General features: G+C 41.7%; 1 protein-coding gene and 1 long non-coding RNA gene across 18 annotated transcripts in view; one reads left to right on the top strand and one right to left on the bottom strand.

Annotated features, from left to right (window-relative positions):
• Positions 1–17,648, bottom strand: part of pde4a (phosphodiesterase 4A) — a 588,039-nt gene that overhangs the window by 4,826 nt on the left and 565,565 nt on the right. For all 7 annotated transcript variants that reach the window (XM_062974138.1, XM_062974137.1, XM_062974139.1 and 4 more), the window contains 7 exons: positions 15,437–15,615; positions 10,865–10,963; positions 9,648–9,812; positions 7,875–7,974; positions 4,539–4,693; positions 3,201–3,323; positions 2,138–2,320 (listed from right to left, as the gene is read on the bottom strand). In XM_062974138.1, coding sequence (XP_062830208.1) covers positions 2,138–2,320; positions 3,201–3,323; positions 4,539–4,693; positions 7,875–7,974; positions 9,648–9,812; positions 10,865–10,963; positions 15,437–15,615 — 1,004 coding nt within the window. The remainder of the gene's footprint in view (positions 1–2,137; positions 2,321–3,200; positions 3,324–4,538; positions 4,694–7,874; positions 7,975–9,647; positions 9,813–10,864; positions 10,964–15,436; positions 15,616–17,648) is intronic.
• The window catches only part of LOC103277633 (uncharacterized), a 60,013-nt gene that overhangs the window by 24,874 nt on the left and 17,491 nt on the right, over positions 1–17,648 (top strand). For 10 of the 11 annotated variants that reach the window (XR_001729874.2, XR_505568.3, XR_505567.3 and 7 more), the window contains one exon: positions 2,103–6,651. This is a non-coding gene — a long non-coding RNA (uncharacterized LOC103277633). Of the gene's footprint in view, positions 1–2,102; positions 6,652–17,648 lie in introns of those variants that run through there. The other variant, XR_010003913.1, reaches the window with a different exon arrangement.

The raw sequence follows: 17,648 nt of genomic DNA, 5'->3' as shown, positions 1-17,648 counted from the left end.
CAGGGAAAACACTGTTCTGCTCTTCACCTTAGGCAGTAAAATGTCTTGGGCTTATGGGTTTCTTTCTCCCATAAATTCTTACTTATAAATCTAAGAGGGTGCCACCCAATAGTGAAGTGGATAGGACAACCCAAGGGGGTAGAATTGAAACATCACCTGTAAATGGGAGGAAAGATTGCGCAAGTTCTATTGCCAGCTCCTTGAAACCCTAGCCTTGGTTTCCAGGTGCAGTTCAAGGGATTCAAGGATAATGCCACAAAATGATTGTATACAACAATCCTGCATTTTTAAGTTCAAGCCTGTGCAGCAGTTATGGTACAAAGGGGGCCTCAATGGTTGGCTGTGGTTGCTGAATATTTTGTCCTGGCGAAACCCATGTTCCTCTTTCTTTGGTTACCAGGATGTTTATGGGGATTCGTTCAGCTGCAACCCACTCCCAAAGGAACAGAGTGGAGCATATCCCCCAAGCTTCACTTTTGGATCAGTAGACAATACAATTAGGCTGTTCTATGGAAAGGGGAATAGTGGTTGGAAGTCTTTAGTGTTATGACTGGAAAACCAGCGTTTAATGACACCATTTTTCTATGGCTCAAGAAATGGAAAGGTTATAAATTAGACAGGGAAGAAGAGCAAAATCAATAGATTTCACTTTACCTATGGTTTTTGACTGCTCATAAGCCTTTTTGTGAATTTTCAGAAACATGGACTGCTGCTGAGAATCTAAGAGCATTTTTCTGATATACCTGTTAGTGCTGAAAGAAATGTAACAGCACTGAAATATCGCTCCCAACCACAGAATACCTGTGCTATCCAGCACTTAAGAATTAGATGGAAAATCTGTGTTAAAAGTGGGGTGACAGTGAGATACGATTCATTAAATGGTGGAACCTGAAGGGGAGAGGGCGGAATTGCTAGTGCTTATGAAGCCCTACCTCTACCCCCAACCCTGGCAGTCTCTTCATTTTCCTCTCTCTATTTTTCATACCCACTCCACACTCTGGCACTGAGCTCTCAGAAACAGACAATCATAACACTTTAAGCTAACTGAACAGTTTCATTTTGGAAACTAAGTGTTGGGTTGAAGACAACTGGAGATCTCTGGGTACATTTAGAATCCTGCCTGAAGCCATTGTTTCCAATTGGCATTGACAGTCTTGGACTAAAGGGGCCAATTGTCTGGTTTAGTAGAAATCTCTGTTCCAAAGAAAATGGTGTGCACGCAGAAGACTGGTGTGATGTCAGAGTTACCAGCTATGACTCTTGTACAATAACAGTCTTCCCTGCTCTCACAGTCAGCTAGTGTGAAAAGAACACATTGGGGTGCGGGGTGGGGGAAGAACCAAAGCATGTGGTTTGCATGCTAAAAAGGGGTGTAAAAGCCTTTGGTGCTCTCTGTTGGATCATAAACAGGCCTGGTGATCCAATAATAGTCTCACTTGATGTCAGGAAGTTTCTTTTGTTTAAAAAGGTGCTGCTGCTTCTTGCAGGGAAGAGGCATTTTGTAGGGCAACAAATTCTTTGTAACAACAACTGCTAGCAAGTTCCTTTTACGGCAAAATCAGTGCTGCAAAAGGCCCAATAATCAGTAGTGCATGCCATCACTGACTCCATTGCTATCATGGGGACTCTTTTTGTTACCCATCCACTTCCAGGCCCCACATGTCCTCTCGTGGCCATGTCAGCATTTACTGGGGGGAGGGGGTCATTTTCCTCCTGCCAGCTACAATCATTTTCTGTTATCTTCTGCCCCACTGTGGCCCCTTCCAGAGGTGCTGGTTTAAATTCTTAAGACCATAGATAGATTGCTATGGACTGTAATGGTTATGGAAAATGGGAGCTGTATTCCAGCTCTCATCTGGAGGGTCTTTAGGGTGGAGAAGATTGTCCAATCTTCTTACTGTCTCTGCTACACTTTCTTATCTGCCAGAATTCTGGGAAAGATGAAATCTTGTTTCTCAAAGATGAAATGGATTTTCACAGCATCAGTTGACTCAGGTCCGACACGAGACATCTGTCCACCCTGAACAGTTGTGGAATTGTAAGAGTAATCGGGGAGTAGTGGTGAGGAATAATGTATCTCTCTGTCTCACTCTCTTTGACAGTGATGCATGGTTCCAGACAGTCATCGCATACTAACCTGGGACTTTTCCACGGAGGCAGTGTGCTTATCGCACATAGGGCTGATCTCCATGCCTCGTTCCCGTTCTTTGTCTCCCTGCCTGAAGAACTCCTCCATGATCCGGTCTGTCCATTGGCGATACAGCTCTAGAGGCTTTGTGGGGTTGCTCAAGTCTGCACAGTGGACCATGTTCCGTAGGACCTGGTTGCATTGGGGAGAAAAAGGTAAGACTCTCAAAGCTGCAAGCAAACCCTTTGGAAAGGAGAATTGGGCCAATACTACCTTTGCTCAGAAGGAGACTTCTGAAGAAGATGCTGAAAGATAGAGCTCTGTACTATCTAAACTATAGAGAGCTATCACTGGATGTGATGGAAGATACTGCCATATTATCAGAGTTGAACTAAGACTCATCTGCCACTGCAGTCAGCTTCTGTATATCAAAGCTCTGCCTGAGACAGCAAAATGATATGAGTCAGACCTGGCTGTAAGGTATGTGTGCATGTTAATGGAGTCCCCAATGGCGCAGTGGATTAAACCACTTAGCTGTTGAATCTGCTGTCTGAAAGGTTGGCGGTTCGAATCCAGGGAGCAAGGTGAGCTCCTGCTGTTAGCCCCAGCTTCTGCCAGCCTAGCAGTTCGAAAACATGCAAATGTGAGTAGGTTAATAGGTACTGCTCCGGCGGGAAGGTAACAGCACTCCATGCAGTCGTGCCAGCTAAATGACCTAGGAGGTATTTATGGACAACGCTGGCTCTTCGGCTTAGAAATGAAGATGAGTACCAACCTCCAGAGTCGGACATGACTGAACTTAATGTCAGGGGAAAACCTTTACCTTTACCTAGTACTATGAACAGGAGGAAAATTCCTAGATTATTTTTGAAAGTTGGGAATAATGTGAATTAGAAGGTCTGTAATGAGTGGGAATAACACTGCTTTTCTGAGCATTAAATAGTATTTGGTTTGAAATAAGAAATCACCTTCTGGCCACTTTCTGACTATGGCTACCTGGACTCGGTCCGAAAAACAACAACAAAATTTCCCTTCCCTCAAGAATATAGGATTTCACCCAAGCATTGCCTACCTGTATTCTGTCAGTGTAGTTGTCCAATAGGAGGACTCCGGAGCTGGTCACCTTTTTGGTTTCCACCATGGTCTTCAGATCAGCCAAGAGACTCATATGCTTGGACATGTCAGTGGCCAGGACCTGTAGAATCACAAATCAGAATATTAAGGACAGAGTAAGGATACTTCATCTTAGTACATGAAGCTCCTCCCAGGTTGTATTTCTTTCCCTGTCCCAGGCAAACTAGTGTAATTTTTTAAAATCCACAAATCTCATACAAACCAGAGGATGTGGGTTTTCTTTTAGCAAGAGTAGGGCAAGTGCACCTTCAGATGTGGGACTGCAACTGCTGGCATCATTAGAGTTAGTGTCACCCTCAAACCATGCAGAATCCTAAGTTTTTGCTTTGTATTAATATTACTTGTAAATTGTAATTCCCATACACAGTAGTCTCACTTATCCAACATAAATGGGCCGGCAGAATGTTGGATAAGCGAATATGTTGGAAAATAAGGAGGCATTAAGGAAAAGCCTATTAAACATCAAATTAGGTTATAATTTTACAAATGAAGCACCAAAACATCATGTTATACAACAAATTTGACAGAAAAAGTAGTTCAATACGCAGTAATGCTACGTAGTAATTACTGCATTTACGAATTTAGCACCAAAATATCAGATGTATTGAAAACATTGACTGCAAAAATGCATTGGATAATCCAGAATGTTGGATAAGCGAGTGTTGGATAAGTGAGATTCTACTGTACCACTAAATGCAATGATAAAATCAGTGACTGTACAAAATCATTAGGAACGAAAATGACAGCATGTGTTTGTATTGCCACATCATTGTAACTGTGTAATAATGCCAGCTTTGACCAGAGCACATGCACATTAGAAAGTTCAAAAACTAAATTAGTATAGCTTATAGCTATGCTGATTCGGTACATGTAAGATGGGCTTCCAAAAGCCACCATAGGGATATTTTTATATAAAATAATACATTTGCTTCAACACTACACAAAATTTTTGGTGTCACCCATTCTGATGATGCCACTGGTCTGCACTTCTTGCATGGCTCTAGTGTTGCCACTGACTAAAATTCCCAGTCCACAAATCGTGGTGAAAGTGTTGTAAAGAGCACTTGGAAGGCTCTTCGGGGAGCTAATTCTCTGCTTGCAGAGGGATTCTAGGAAGCTACAATCTCAAAAAGACACTTTTTGAAGCATGATTTCTTCCACACAAAAAACAAGATGGCTAAGCTTATACCTTAGTTTCCTAAAACAATGTCCAGGAGGGAATCTCTGCCAAAGGTGCTGGGCAGACTCATCCCCCGGAAGTTTGCCTGAGGCTCACCATGTCTATCACCATTTTCCGTAAGGTTTGCCGCTGTCGCTTTGTCAGGTTCTGGAAGATGTCACAGTTCTCCTCTTGCAGCAGCTTGAAACCCACGGCCAAGTGGTGGTTCTCCAGCACAGACTCGTCGTTGTACATCAGCGCCAGTTCTGAATCTGCCAGGCAGAAAGGTCCAGGTTAGAGAGAACAAAATGAACTTTAAGCATTTGGAATAATTAACTTTAAGGGGGGTTAATATATCTGATATAAAGTGGCCTTTAAAAGTCTGATAAAATAAAAGGAGCCAGTGTGGTATCATGGTTTGGGTGTTGGACTAGGGGTGCATTTACACTGTTGTTTAATTCAACTGCCATGACTCAAGATTGGGTGGTGGCTTGTATTTTAGTGTCATGTCATGTATTCCTTTCTGGCCGTTATTCTTATCAAGATGCACAGTAACAGTGTTTTGGTCAAGTGACACAGTTTAGTTTATAGAACTACTATCAGTATTTTAAACTGACAAGCTAATTTCTCTTTAGAGCCACACCATAGTTATGTCTAAGGCTGGACCTACACTGCCCTATATCCCAGAATCTGGTCCCAGATTATCTTCTTATCTCAGATTATCTGACAGTGTAGACTCATATAATCCAGTTCAAAGCAACCTGGGTTCAGATCCTGGGATATAGGGCAGTGTAGATCCAGTCTTCATGGAGGCAACTGGTTTAGTAGAGCATGTTTAGAGATCCATGACACTTCTGTACCTAGTCTTGTCTTGCTGACCCTTTGTTGTCCTTGCAGCATTTCTCTGAATCCTTTTCAATGTGCTCACACCTCTTTTGAGATGGCACACACAAGTAATGATTGCCAGGGACTCCAGTGGGTCATATGCCCAACCCCTATGTTCCAGAAGATTATGCAGCTATCTCACTTCATCCAATACCACGCCCATTGCACTATGCAATTTTGCTGCTTGCTGTTTGATATTGTTTTTATTTTTATCTATGTTTCTGTTGTTGATGGATCATTTGTATTTGTATTTAAGGGGCACTTGCCCCATGTGTAAGCCGCCCCAAGTCCCAATTGGGAGATGGTGATGGGGTATAAAAATAAAGTTGTTGCTATTATCATTATTATTATTATTAATATTATTATTATGATTGACTCAAAGAAATAGTATGGCACAGCAAACGAGATATATATATGCTGGATTTCGTATTACAAAATCACAAGTTGAACACTTCCCAAGTTTTTAGGACTGTGATGTATTTTCGGATGATGCGTGCAGATCCCAGTAAGGTGGCCTTTTGCAGTTGACAGATTGTAATTTTGTCAATGTTTATTGTTTCCAAATGCTGGCTGAGATATTTTGGCACGGCACCCAGTGTGCCAATTACTACCGGGACCAACTGCACTGGTTTATGTCAGAACAATTATTATTATTATTATTTGCCCCCAGCCTTAGGGAGCATGATAGCATACTAAGACACATTAAAGCCAGTCTGGTCAGGGCCAAAAAGGGGCTATGCATGCAGGCCTGTAGCCAGGAGGGGAGGTTTAGGGGTTCAACCCCCCCCCCCCCAAATTTTTCAGGTTAAAAAAAACCCCTGGTTTACTCATGAATTTTAACTGGTTAACCAAATCCCAATGCTAAGTCTATGAGAAGCAAAAAAATTAAGAGTACCTCCAGGCACTATCTCAAGCAGATATTGACAGGTCTGTAGCCAGGGGGAGGGGAGGGTTAGGGGTTCAACCCCTCCTCAATTTTTTTTCTGGCTACGGCCCTGTATGCATGTACTGTATATACAAAGCAAAGATCCAGGAAAACGCTTTTCTCACCAGATACGTTCACTTCCTTTGAAGGTACTATTACAAATTCAAGAAGAGCATTTATCTGAGTGGAGCAAGGCCTACTCAGTGGCGAAGCTTCTCAGCCTTTTGGCTAAGATCAAGTGTAGTACTCAGTGGCTGCCCCAATACTGCATTCTTCACACATCTCCTTCTTTGATTTAAAGCATTTTAGTAATTTGTGTATTTCTGAAGGTTAGGGAAGGTGGATGTTTATTTGCAGGCTGCTATGTTGCTATGAGTACTTCATATTGGGTTGTTATAATTAAAGAGTTTGAAATTGCCATTCTGTATGCCATTTGTTTTTGGTTCATATAAAGCCACTCTGTTGTGATGATGATGATGCTAATTTTATTTCTTACCTAAGCTGGCTCAACATAAGCTGCCATGAGCTTTAGGAGAGTAAACTCAGAGGTATGTTACACATCTTGGTAAGCATATTTGTAGATATCTAGCCTGTTCTAGATTGTGGTCCTGGAGATTTTGGTGTCAGCCTTACTTTCTTCTTCAATATGGCTTCTGTTTTCTCAGGCGCCATCTACACTGCCATCTAAACTCCACATCATTTGTTTTGAACTGGATTATATGGCAGTGTAGACTCATATAATTCTGTTCAAAGCAGATAATCTGGGATCAGATCCTGTCATATAGGGTAGTATAAATCCAGTCTCAGAGAGGCACAAAAAACCCCAGTGAAAAGTATCAAATATCTTGTTAGCTAGCAGAACAATCCCATCCTCTCCACTGTAGCAATGGAGTGGTGATGGCCCATCCCCACCAACATAAAGGGTCTAATGGTAGCTTTTTTACTTCAGAAGGAACCACATACACTGCATCTTCCTCCCACTACAGAGGATGTGGTTTAGACCACAAGAAGACAAGACAAACCCCCAGTCACCTTTCCAGAGAGAAAAGGCTGCAATAATATCTACAGTTACAAAAAGGGATGAACTACACCTTGTTCACACCACTTGGAATAGACTTTAACCAGGGCTACATCTTGACTCAGTTTCTATTCTTTAATAGTTTAGAACCCCAGTCCTCAGATGCTCAGAGCATCATTAAAAACAACAACTTGTCTCTAGCAAAACAGCCAGGATGTAGCCATTCTAGTGTATATATATGATGGAGAGAGGAGGCATGTGCCTCTTCAAATGTGTTTGAGCCACAACTCCCATCAGCCCCAAGCAGTACAGCAAAGAAATGTTGGAAGAACAGCAAAATAAAATGTTTAAGACCATATTGTAGGGTAAATGTATCACAGACGCTTCAGATGTGTTGCCATACAACTTCTATGACCTCCAATGAGGATTGTCAGTGCCTAGAAATGATGGGATGATACTAGTTGGAAATATTGTGCCACAAAGCATGAGAGAAATTTGGTTGGCATTAAAATCCCTTTTCCTTGGATGCAAGTCTTCTTGTCTGACAAGATGTGAGTACTATCCCTCAGCATAGCACACTCATGGTCCTTCCCCCCCCCCCCCCCAGCTTCAACGAGCTACTTACTGGTGTTGATAAGGAACTGGTTAGAGACGCCAGGATGGTCCACATCATGAATGGCAGCGGCAAATATTGCAGCTAAGATCTCCAGGTCAGTGAAGACAGCCTGCAAAGGCATAAGGACATGAAGGAACCTGCTACATGTTTGGAACCAGGGATATACAGTAGTTTCGCTTATCCAACATAAATGGGCCAGTAGAATGTTGGATAAGTGAAAATGTTGGATAATAAGGAGGGATTAAGGAAAAAACCTATTAAACATCAAATTACATTATGGTTTTACAAATTAAGCACCAAAACATCATGTTTTACAACAAATTGACAGAAAAAGTTTAATACATGGTAACGTTATGTAGTAATTACTGCATTTACAAATTTAACACCAAAACATAGCAATGTATTGAAAACAATGACTACTAAAACACTGATTACTAAAAGGCAAACTGCGTTGGATAATACAGAATGTTGGATAAGCGAAGGTTGGATAAGTGAGACTTTGTATGTTGTCAAGGAAGAAACTCCTGAAACCAGAACTGCTGTATTTCTCTTTTGCTGCTCTGACTGGTGAACCACTGCAGGCCAGAGATTTCCCTGGGATTTAAGAATATATACAACCCCCGCAAGAAATATACAATTCTTTTAGATTACAAAGGAGATCAGTCTGCCTCTCATTCCCATTCTTTTTAACAAAGATATTCTCATTCAGATTAATCCTCCCACCCTCAAATTGCATAGGCACAGTGGATAGAGCACAGTTTTGGAAGTGAAAATAGCAATGATGATAATGGGACAAAAACATGATGAGAAAGGTCTACCTGCTCTAGCCCAGCTCTACAACCTGGTACTATTCAGATTTGGATTACAACTCCCTGGATGCCTCACAATTTCCTGGGTGAGACCAAAGGAAACCATAGGTTTTTGCTCTAACCTTTCTCAAGATAGCATTGCCATTGTTACAAGGCCAGGCTCCACAGCAGAGCCTTAAAGAGAAGCAGCCAGCACTCCACTGCTGTGGTCGCTAGAAAGCTGTCACAGTGGTTAAAAATTAAGACATAGTCCCTGAAACCACCCAAAGAACAAGCAGGGTGGAAATGTAAGAAACAACTGAAACAGCATTGAGGTCTGAGCATGGATTCAAAAGCCAGGTCTGCTAAGGCCACACTTTGATTTATAGCCCCAGCAAATATCATGGAGAGATTTCACAAGCTTGCAAAAATTATTGTTTTGGACTATAAATCCTAGAATCCTCCAACCAACATGCTTGCCCCTTGGGAACTACAGCCCAAAAAAAAAAAAAAACAACAAAATCCATGACAGTATTGCTATTAAGCCAATGGCAATGTAGAAACTACACTAGACTTAGAAGCTCATTGGCTTCTCATGAAGCAAATATTTAAAAAATCATACAGGAGAGGAGAAATGATGGGATTACAATCATGGACCAGCAGTTTTACATGTTTGCTTAAGGTCATGTTCAAAGTGGTAATGAAGGAGGGTTGATGCAGACAAGGGCCTCCTTTCCCCATCTTGGCCCAAGAAGGACCCAAGAGATTAAAATCCAGGAAATCACATCAACAGTATTTCGATAGTCTCCTTGGAGAGCTAGGCTGTCTCTGCCCTAAATCTAGTACCAGGCCAAAACTGCAATTTGGCAGTTGAATATCCACAGGGGCTGGGGGAACCATTCTCGCAGAGGGGTGGGTGGGAAGATAGGTTTGTCCCCTCTGCCGTTCCTCCTTCTTCTCTCATTCACTAGACATAGCAAGGGAAAAGACTTACATCCAAGGCCGGCGTAGACAGGAGGACATGCGTGGACTGTGTGACGTCAGCTGCATGGAGGCTGTTGTGGTAGGCCACATCAGCGTGGTAGTGGTCTTCTAGCGTCATAATGTACGTGACTAATGTGTCCACAGGGATCTTGAAGGTTTTTAGCAAGTCTCTTTCCTAAGGAAGAGGTGGCAGGTGGGAGAGAAAAGAACACTTGTTGGGAAAGCTACCATGCAAGACAGCTAAAGAAGAAGCATGGCTATATCAGGGGGCGTTGGCTCTTGAAATATTAGTACAAACTGTCCTTTCCCTCCGCATTATCGCTGTCAGAGGGACGGCAGCCTCATTTGGGAAAATGGAGGCACAGAAATCTTCTAAGCAGTAATTACTATACAACGAAAGAGGATGAGCAAGAGCGCTACACTCTCTTCCATGATCTCAAGTGGTTTCTTTTGTCTGCTGGAGTCCCTTCCCAGACATTACCTTCATTTACAGTTTATTAAAGTTCTCAGTGTAGGAGCCTCAGTACTTTCCATATATAGTTATTTTTATGTAAAAGATCCATGCCCATTCTAGTGCACAATCACACAGGAATTTTAGTCAGAAAAAGAAATGTGTGTGTCTATCCCAAGCAGCTCATGGGGTCCAAGTTCCACAGGGAAACTATGCTCATCTGTTGACACAAAACCCCAGCAGACTTAAAACACCCCACCCTTTTGTAAGGCACCATCAGACTCTGTTTTGTTTTGATGTCTTCCAGCTCTGCCCCACTTCCCTTCCCAGGAATGCTGGCCTGCAATTCAGCCAGCTTTCTCACTGAGAACCTGGAAGTATCATCTCCCAGTAGATCAGAAAAGTGTTCCCATCCCTAAAAGCACTAAAAATGCCCAGGAAGACATGGCCTACACAATGTGGTCTATGTCTTCTAGAGAAAAAAAATCTTATGAAAGAGTAACTCTCAGCCATTATGGTATTTAATTTATTTTTTTATGCATTCAGACTCCGTAACTCTGAACATTAAATAAATTATTTGATGTTTGGAGTTACGGAGTCTGAAAGCAGAAAAAAAAATAGTGTTCAGTGATTAAAACACATAAAACCAAAGTCATATGAGAAAGGATACTGGAAGCTTCAAATTAATATATAACATTGTGTCAACTGATATCATACTTCAGGAGGGTCTCCAACAAAGCCAGTAGTACAGGGATGTGTAACCTGAGTCCACCTACCTGGAATATTGTATACATGATGCAGCTGAGTGACCGATTGTTGGAGTATTCGGCAACTCGGAAAATGTTAAGGCCCCATTTGTTCAGGTAATCTAGTTCCTGGAAGAGACGTCAAGGTCAAGGCATTGATGCATTTTTTAGGCAATGAGTTTCAAGGTGAAAGAAGGTGATCACAGGATGTGAAGATAAAACAAATGAAGAAAACAAACTCGCAACATGTTCTTTTTGGTATTGCAACAAGAGCTTGAGTTGGCATTCCAGGCATAGTCCTACCAGTGCCAGGACTGAAGGAAACCCATGTAACCAAAGGGACTGGGAGCACCTACAACTTAAGAAATTAGGGTATTACTGCAATAATGTTCAATTAGCAATGGCTCTTGTGCGATTAATGTTAAAAAGATTTTATGGCATTTTAGATTCTTCAACAAAAATATGGTTTGAAATGATTACAAATGGCTAAGAAAGCCACAAAGAGTAATGGGGGCCTATTATAATTATTGAGAAATAACATACTTGGTGTTCAGTGATTAAAACAACACACATTAAAAACATTGTTGAAAGTTGTAATAAATGTAAACGAAGTATTCTTGAAGTCTGAGTACATTACCTTCGTAGATATTCCGTAAGATCACTGAATAAATCTGAGTAGCAATTTAGGGACATGAAACACAGTCCATATTTTCTGTTTGACTAGGGCCACTTATGATACCGAGATTCAAAGGCAAGGAAAGAGACTAGTTACACAAGTGAGATTTTCTGGAAACCAATGCAGATTTTTAAAAAGAAAAGGATAAATACCAATAGCCTACATTGTCTTCTTATGTGTAGCTATGTAATGTCTCCAGCCAGTCTGGGTGAAGATTTGTTTAGAAGCCAACTGGGGCACAAGGAGGAGGATGCTGTTTCCAACTCCTTCTCACCAGTGACAAGGAACTGCAATAAGGGTTTTACTTCTGATTGTTGCAGCCTCACAGTGGAAGGAATGTGTAGAAATGTCATGGTTCTTGTGCCCTGATCAGCAACTAAACGGATCCTTCACCTGATCTGGCTTCTGATTGTCAATGTGGGCTGTGGAAGGGCATATATGTAGTCTTAATACAAAGACACATCTGTAGGTTATGCATCTGTAACTGCAATAAGTAACACCAGCCAAATACAGCACTGCTTCTGAAAGCTCATCATTTGAAAGGATACCTTACCTAGAGTGGGTATGTTTGCATAGCGTAAATAAGGTGGAAACTGTTAACCAAGATTGGTTATACTGCCATTTCAACAGGGACATATGCTGTATCTTTCTTATGCCTTACGTGCAGTGAAATCGACATAATAATAATAATAATAATAATAATAATAATAATAATAATAATAATAATATTTCACCCGCCTCTCCTTGCGACCCGAGACGGGTTACGACATAGCTAAAAACATATAATCATACAAAATACCCATATTAAAATGTATTTCTACAAAAATACAGATATTACAATGCATAGAATAAAGATTAAAATATGGTGAAGATGTAATAGCTCCTACTGAAAATACTTAATGGAGAATAGGGAATTACAGATTATTTAAAAGTGGCAATTGTGCAGCAATTATAAAATTATAGAGAATAATTTTAGGTTGGATCTACACTGCCATATAATCCAGTTCAAAACAGAATCTGGATTCAGAAACTGGATGATATGGCAATATGGATGGGACTTTAGGGAACAATGTTCCTGTTTATATCATTTAATAACTGTTTTATTTGTATGGACCAAGGAAATCCCATGTTAAAGACAAAAAGAGTCACAGTATCATGGAATCACGGAGCTGGAAGAGACCACAAGGGCAATCCAGTTCAATCTCCTGCCATTCAGGAAAAGCACAATCACAGACTGTGGGTATGTTGTTAGAATAATACTGATTGTGTTGTTCTGGCCTGTAGCTGAAATAAACTGATTCATTTATGAGAATTTCAGAACAGAATGGAAGAGACATATGACCCACTTGATCTTTCGGGTCAATCTGTACCACTGTAACACATAATGAGTCTAACTTATGAAAGTGACAGCATATACTCATATGGAAGACCAGAAATTTTAGTTAAAAATTAATTAAAAAACACCCTGGGTCGATTTATTAAAATATTGCACTCAACTCATACATGAAGTAGATTTATACACAACTCATAGAATCATAGGTTTGGAAGAGACCACATCGGCCATCCAGTCTAACTCCCTGCCATGCAGAATAGTATATATGGTATCTAAGAGGAAGTTGTCTCTACATTAACTGTTTTTACTTTTTAACACATGCTTCAGATGGGGATAATTACGGATCCCCTTTAAGTAAGATCTCTGTACGTCTGGTCCTAAATAGCTACATCCTTCGTCTTGTCCTAGCAACCCATGGAATGAACCTTTCTTCCTGAGCTGAGATAAGAAGAAATGTCCTTTTGCATAAACAAACAAAATAAAAGAGTTGGGCAGTGAGTTTTATTAGACTGCTAAAAATTAACAAATGTGGTGTAAAGGTGATATCAACTTCTGAGTTCTCTGGAACTCTTTGTCAAGCACAATAATACAAGAATTCAGGAAAGAAAGAAGGATATGTGGAAAGAAACTATCTGGCCTGGTAGAGTGGGTTCCATAGTTCAGATGACTGAAAAGGCATTAAAGCAGAATTGAAGGAAAGTGAGAGAAAAAGAAATGTAGAAATGTCTGAAGCACCTTTAAGGCTAATTGGTTTTTATTTTGTGGACATAAATCCACTTTTTAGATGTAGTACAGAGCTACTTTGAAAAGTTGGATTCCTCTCAGTCCTTGGAGGATTGCAACTCTTATCTTTTTATTTTAAAAAATCTCAGAATGTCACCATACACACTCTGGGGGTTTTGGGGGCAATTTCATCACATTCCCTTTCCCCATAGGTTGTCTCTGGCCTTTTGAAAATCAGAAAGTTTATAAAAAGCCTTAGGGAACACACTGCCTGGGTGGCATTTTACCTACCTCCATGTTCAAATATTCCGATAATCAGGCAATGTTTTATATATTTTATTGTTCTAATGAAAGGTCAACTCTGCCTTTTGTTTTTACTTACATGACAACTTTCTTTTTATGTGGTAGTGATAACACTGGCAATTAAAATGGTCAAGATGTGTCCTTTTTGTGTGTTTTCATTCTTATGCTCCATCCTGCTCCACATGTCCACCCAATTTTATGAAATGAGAGTGCACTGTGTGGGCTTAGATTTAATGATAGCTTGTGCTATGATACATTTATTGGGCTTTTAATGTGCCACAAAACTCTTGGTTGTTGCCGCAATAGACTAACATAGCAACACATACAACACTCTTCCCCTTTGGAAGTCTAAGCCAAAATTAAGTTTCCAATTCTCCCTTGTTGCCATTTCAGGTCAAACAGGGCAAGATCTCAATTGGGTTGATGAACAGCAATTTGAGATCCAGCCAATATAAACTGGGTTAGGAATATGTTGCCTTGGTGGCAGATCCCTTTTTTGGCCTGCTGTCCCACAAAGTTGAGCCCAAGCATGAGTAAGGGATCCTCTAGCCATCACTGATGAACAATCCCTGGATTTTGTTCATAGTCCATGAGCTTGGGAGCAACCCTTGCATCCTGGCCTAGCTGTTAGCTTCTACTCCATGGGCTCCTTCAGGCTCCTGTGTTGCAGAATAACCACTCTGTTGCTAATTGCCAGGGTGAAATGATCAATTAGCACTGGAAATGAACCCTTATTAAGAAATAAGGAAGCTTTATATAAATGAACACTTTGCCTATGGTATGGGAGAAGATAATGCATACATGGATGGATGGATAAATAGACAGGCATATTCACATACAAAGACATTAAGACCCTTGTATCTGTGGAGGATATGTTTCCAGCCAGACAAAGCTTACGTGAAACCAGATATGACTGACCACCATTAAATTACTTAACTCCTGATACCAGTTCTGCTGGAGGACCTAGGGATTACTAGAGAGATAGCCTCCTTCTAAGGGAAACCTATCACAGAATCGTGCTGGAGGATTTAGCAATTTCCTAGAGAGATCATTTCCCCCCCAGACATGAGTAACTGAAACCATGGTTTGGTTCCATAGTTAAAGGGGGGAGGTCTTACTGTGTGTTTTGTGTGACTATGTACCAAGGTTCAAATCCCCACTTGGCCATAGAAACCCACTGGGTGTGCAAATCATACTGTCTTAGCCTCAGAAGAAGGCAAAGAAGTCTTGCCAAGAAAACCCCATGATTTGCTAACAACGGAGTTCTTATGAGTCGGAAACAACTTGAAGATACACATCAACACACACAAACACATATTCTGGGAGAAGCCTGCTCCTGTGCTCCATGCCACAAAGCCCTTCAAACTCCCCAGACCAAATTTCCTCTGCAACATGAACTGAACAAGACATGGGTCCAAAGTATGGCCTCCTATATTTCTCAAGATTCGTACCAGATGTCTTCTAATTTTGACCCACAACTCCCAGCCCACCCAGCTTTCAATGCCAAAGCCAATCTTTGCCTAGCTGGCTCCCATAGCGGGCAGCTCCCCTCTGCTGCAAATCTCACCTTATTGAGTAGATCTTCTTGGTCAGTTTTGACCCCAAAACGGGGTATGCTGGAATTGGTCAGGCTGGAACTGTGCATGAGTTTCTTGACCCCGCTAATCTGGCACATGGGTTGCTGCCGCTTCTTCTTCTCCCGTTCTTTCTGTGTTGGGGATGGGATCTCCACATCGTTCTGCTTGTCTGAGGATGAAAAGAGACTGCATCTGAGAGAGAGAGGGGACAAGGGCGAAAGACTGAAAGTGCTACCGCCTCGAAGCTTGTGCAAGAAACTCTCTGGGCAAACCTGCAGGGCTGACAAGGAGACACGTGCAGGGCCTGCCTCGTCTTCCCCTGTGAAAGTGTTGCATCACACGGAGCCTCTTCACTCAACAGTCCAGCCTTATCCTTCTGAGTGGAAGTGCTGCATTTCATGAGCAAGAAGAACCCTCAAACCCTTCTTTCGACCCACAACATTTGGGAAAGGGCTCAAGACAGTTCAAGAATGAATGGCAACAACTGTGGATAGATATTAGCGTAGTATTTTGCAGGGCATTTAAAGGTGAATCTCAATCACCCAAAAACCCACTCACTCAAAAACACGTTATTTTCATTAGTAGCATGAAGAGTCTAGAATGAGCTTTGGGAAGAAGGTGAAGAAGGATCATAAATGGAAGTCCTGGTCACTCTGAAGTGTATAGAGAAGGAAATGTTTGGAGAAGTAAGTCTGGTTCTACATGTGGCTTTGTTTTAAACAGTAGACTTAGGGATGAATAGGAGAACAAGCAGCAGTGGGTTTTGGACACAGGAAATGCAGATTGATTTGAGAAAGGCACGGGCTACCCAGTAAAAGAGCCTAAATACCCTAAAAGCACCAGATCCCACCTGATATTGGAAGCTAAATGAGGTCAGCCCTAGTTAATACTTGGATAGGAAGCTGCCAACAAATAACTGGGGCTGCAGGCTATTTTTCAGAGGAAGGAATTAGCAAAACTATCTCTGAAGATTTCTTGACTAAGAAAAGCCTGAAATTCATGGGATCACCATAGGTCAAGCAACACAAACATCCTGTTGACTCAAATATGACAAAAATTAATGTAGCTAAACTATTGCTGGTACCCAATCTTTCATCCTACATAGAGAAAGATGCTAATGGCTACATCAGTGCCATCAATCCAGTGGGTCTTCTCAAGCCTGGACTAACAACTGGGTTTAGGTCACAGGTTATCTATGGATCTAGCATGCAACTGTACATAATCTGCATGAAGAGCCCAAGCTTGTTTGGGGTGGAAAGAGGGGGAAGGGTTAGAAGGCACGATCATAAAGTTTGCAGATGACACCAAACTGGGAGGGATAGCTAACACTCCAGAAGAAAGGAGCAGAATTCAAAGCGATCTTAACAGACTAGAGAGATGGGCTGAAACTAACAAAATGAAGTTCAACAGGGACAAATACAAGATACTTCACTTCGGCAGAAAAAATGGAATGCAAAGATAGAGAAAGGGGGATGCCTGGCTAGACAGCAGTACATGTGAAAAAGATCTTGGAGTCCTTGTGGACAACAAGTTAAACATGAGCCTACAATGTGATGTGGCAGCTAAGAAAGCCAATGGGATTTTGGCCTGCATCAATAGGGGTATAGCGTCTAGATCCAGGGAAGTCATGGTCCCCCTCTATTCTGCCTTGGTCAGGCCACACCTGAAATACTATGTCCAATTCTGGGCACTGCAGTTGAAGGGAGATGTTGACAAACTGGAAAGCGTCCAGAGGAGGGCAACTAAAATGATCAAAGGACTGGAGAACAAGCCCTATGAGGAGCGGCTTAAGAACTGGGTATGTTTAGCTTGCAGAAGAGAAGGCTAAGAGGAGACATGATAGCCATGTACAAATATGTGAGGGGAAGTCATAGGGAGGAGGGAGCAAGCTTGTTTTCTGCTGCCCTGCAGACTAGGACGTGGAACAATGGCTTCAAACTACAGGAAAAGAGATTCCACCTAAACATCAGGAAGAACTTCCTCACTGTGAGAGCTGTTCGGCAGTGGAACTCTCTGCCCCGGACTGTGGTGGAGGCTCCTTCTTTGGAGGCTTTTAAACAGAGGCTGGATGACCATCTGTCGGGGGTGCTTTGAATGCGATTTCCTGCTTCGTGGCAGGGGGTTGGACTGGATGGCCCATGAGGTCTCTTCCAACTCTACTATTCTATGATCCTATGAATGTGTGAGCTGAAATCCATATGG

Source organism: Anolis carolinensis, chromosome 2, assembly GCF_035594765.1.
Source record: "Anolis carolinensis isolate JA03-04 chromosome 2, rAnoCar3.1.pri, whole genome shotgun sequence".
Classification (NCBI taxonomy): Eukaryota; Metazoa; Chordata; class Lepidosauria; order Squamata; family Dactyloidae; genus Anolis; species Anolis carolinensis.
Note: the sequence above shows the minus strand (reverse complement) of the source record. Positions and strands in the feature narration are given on the sequence as shown.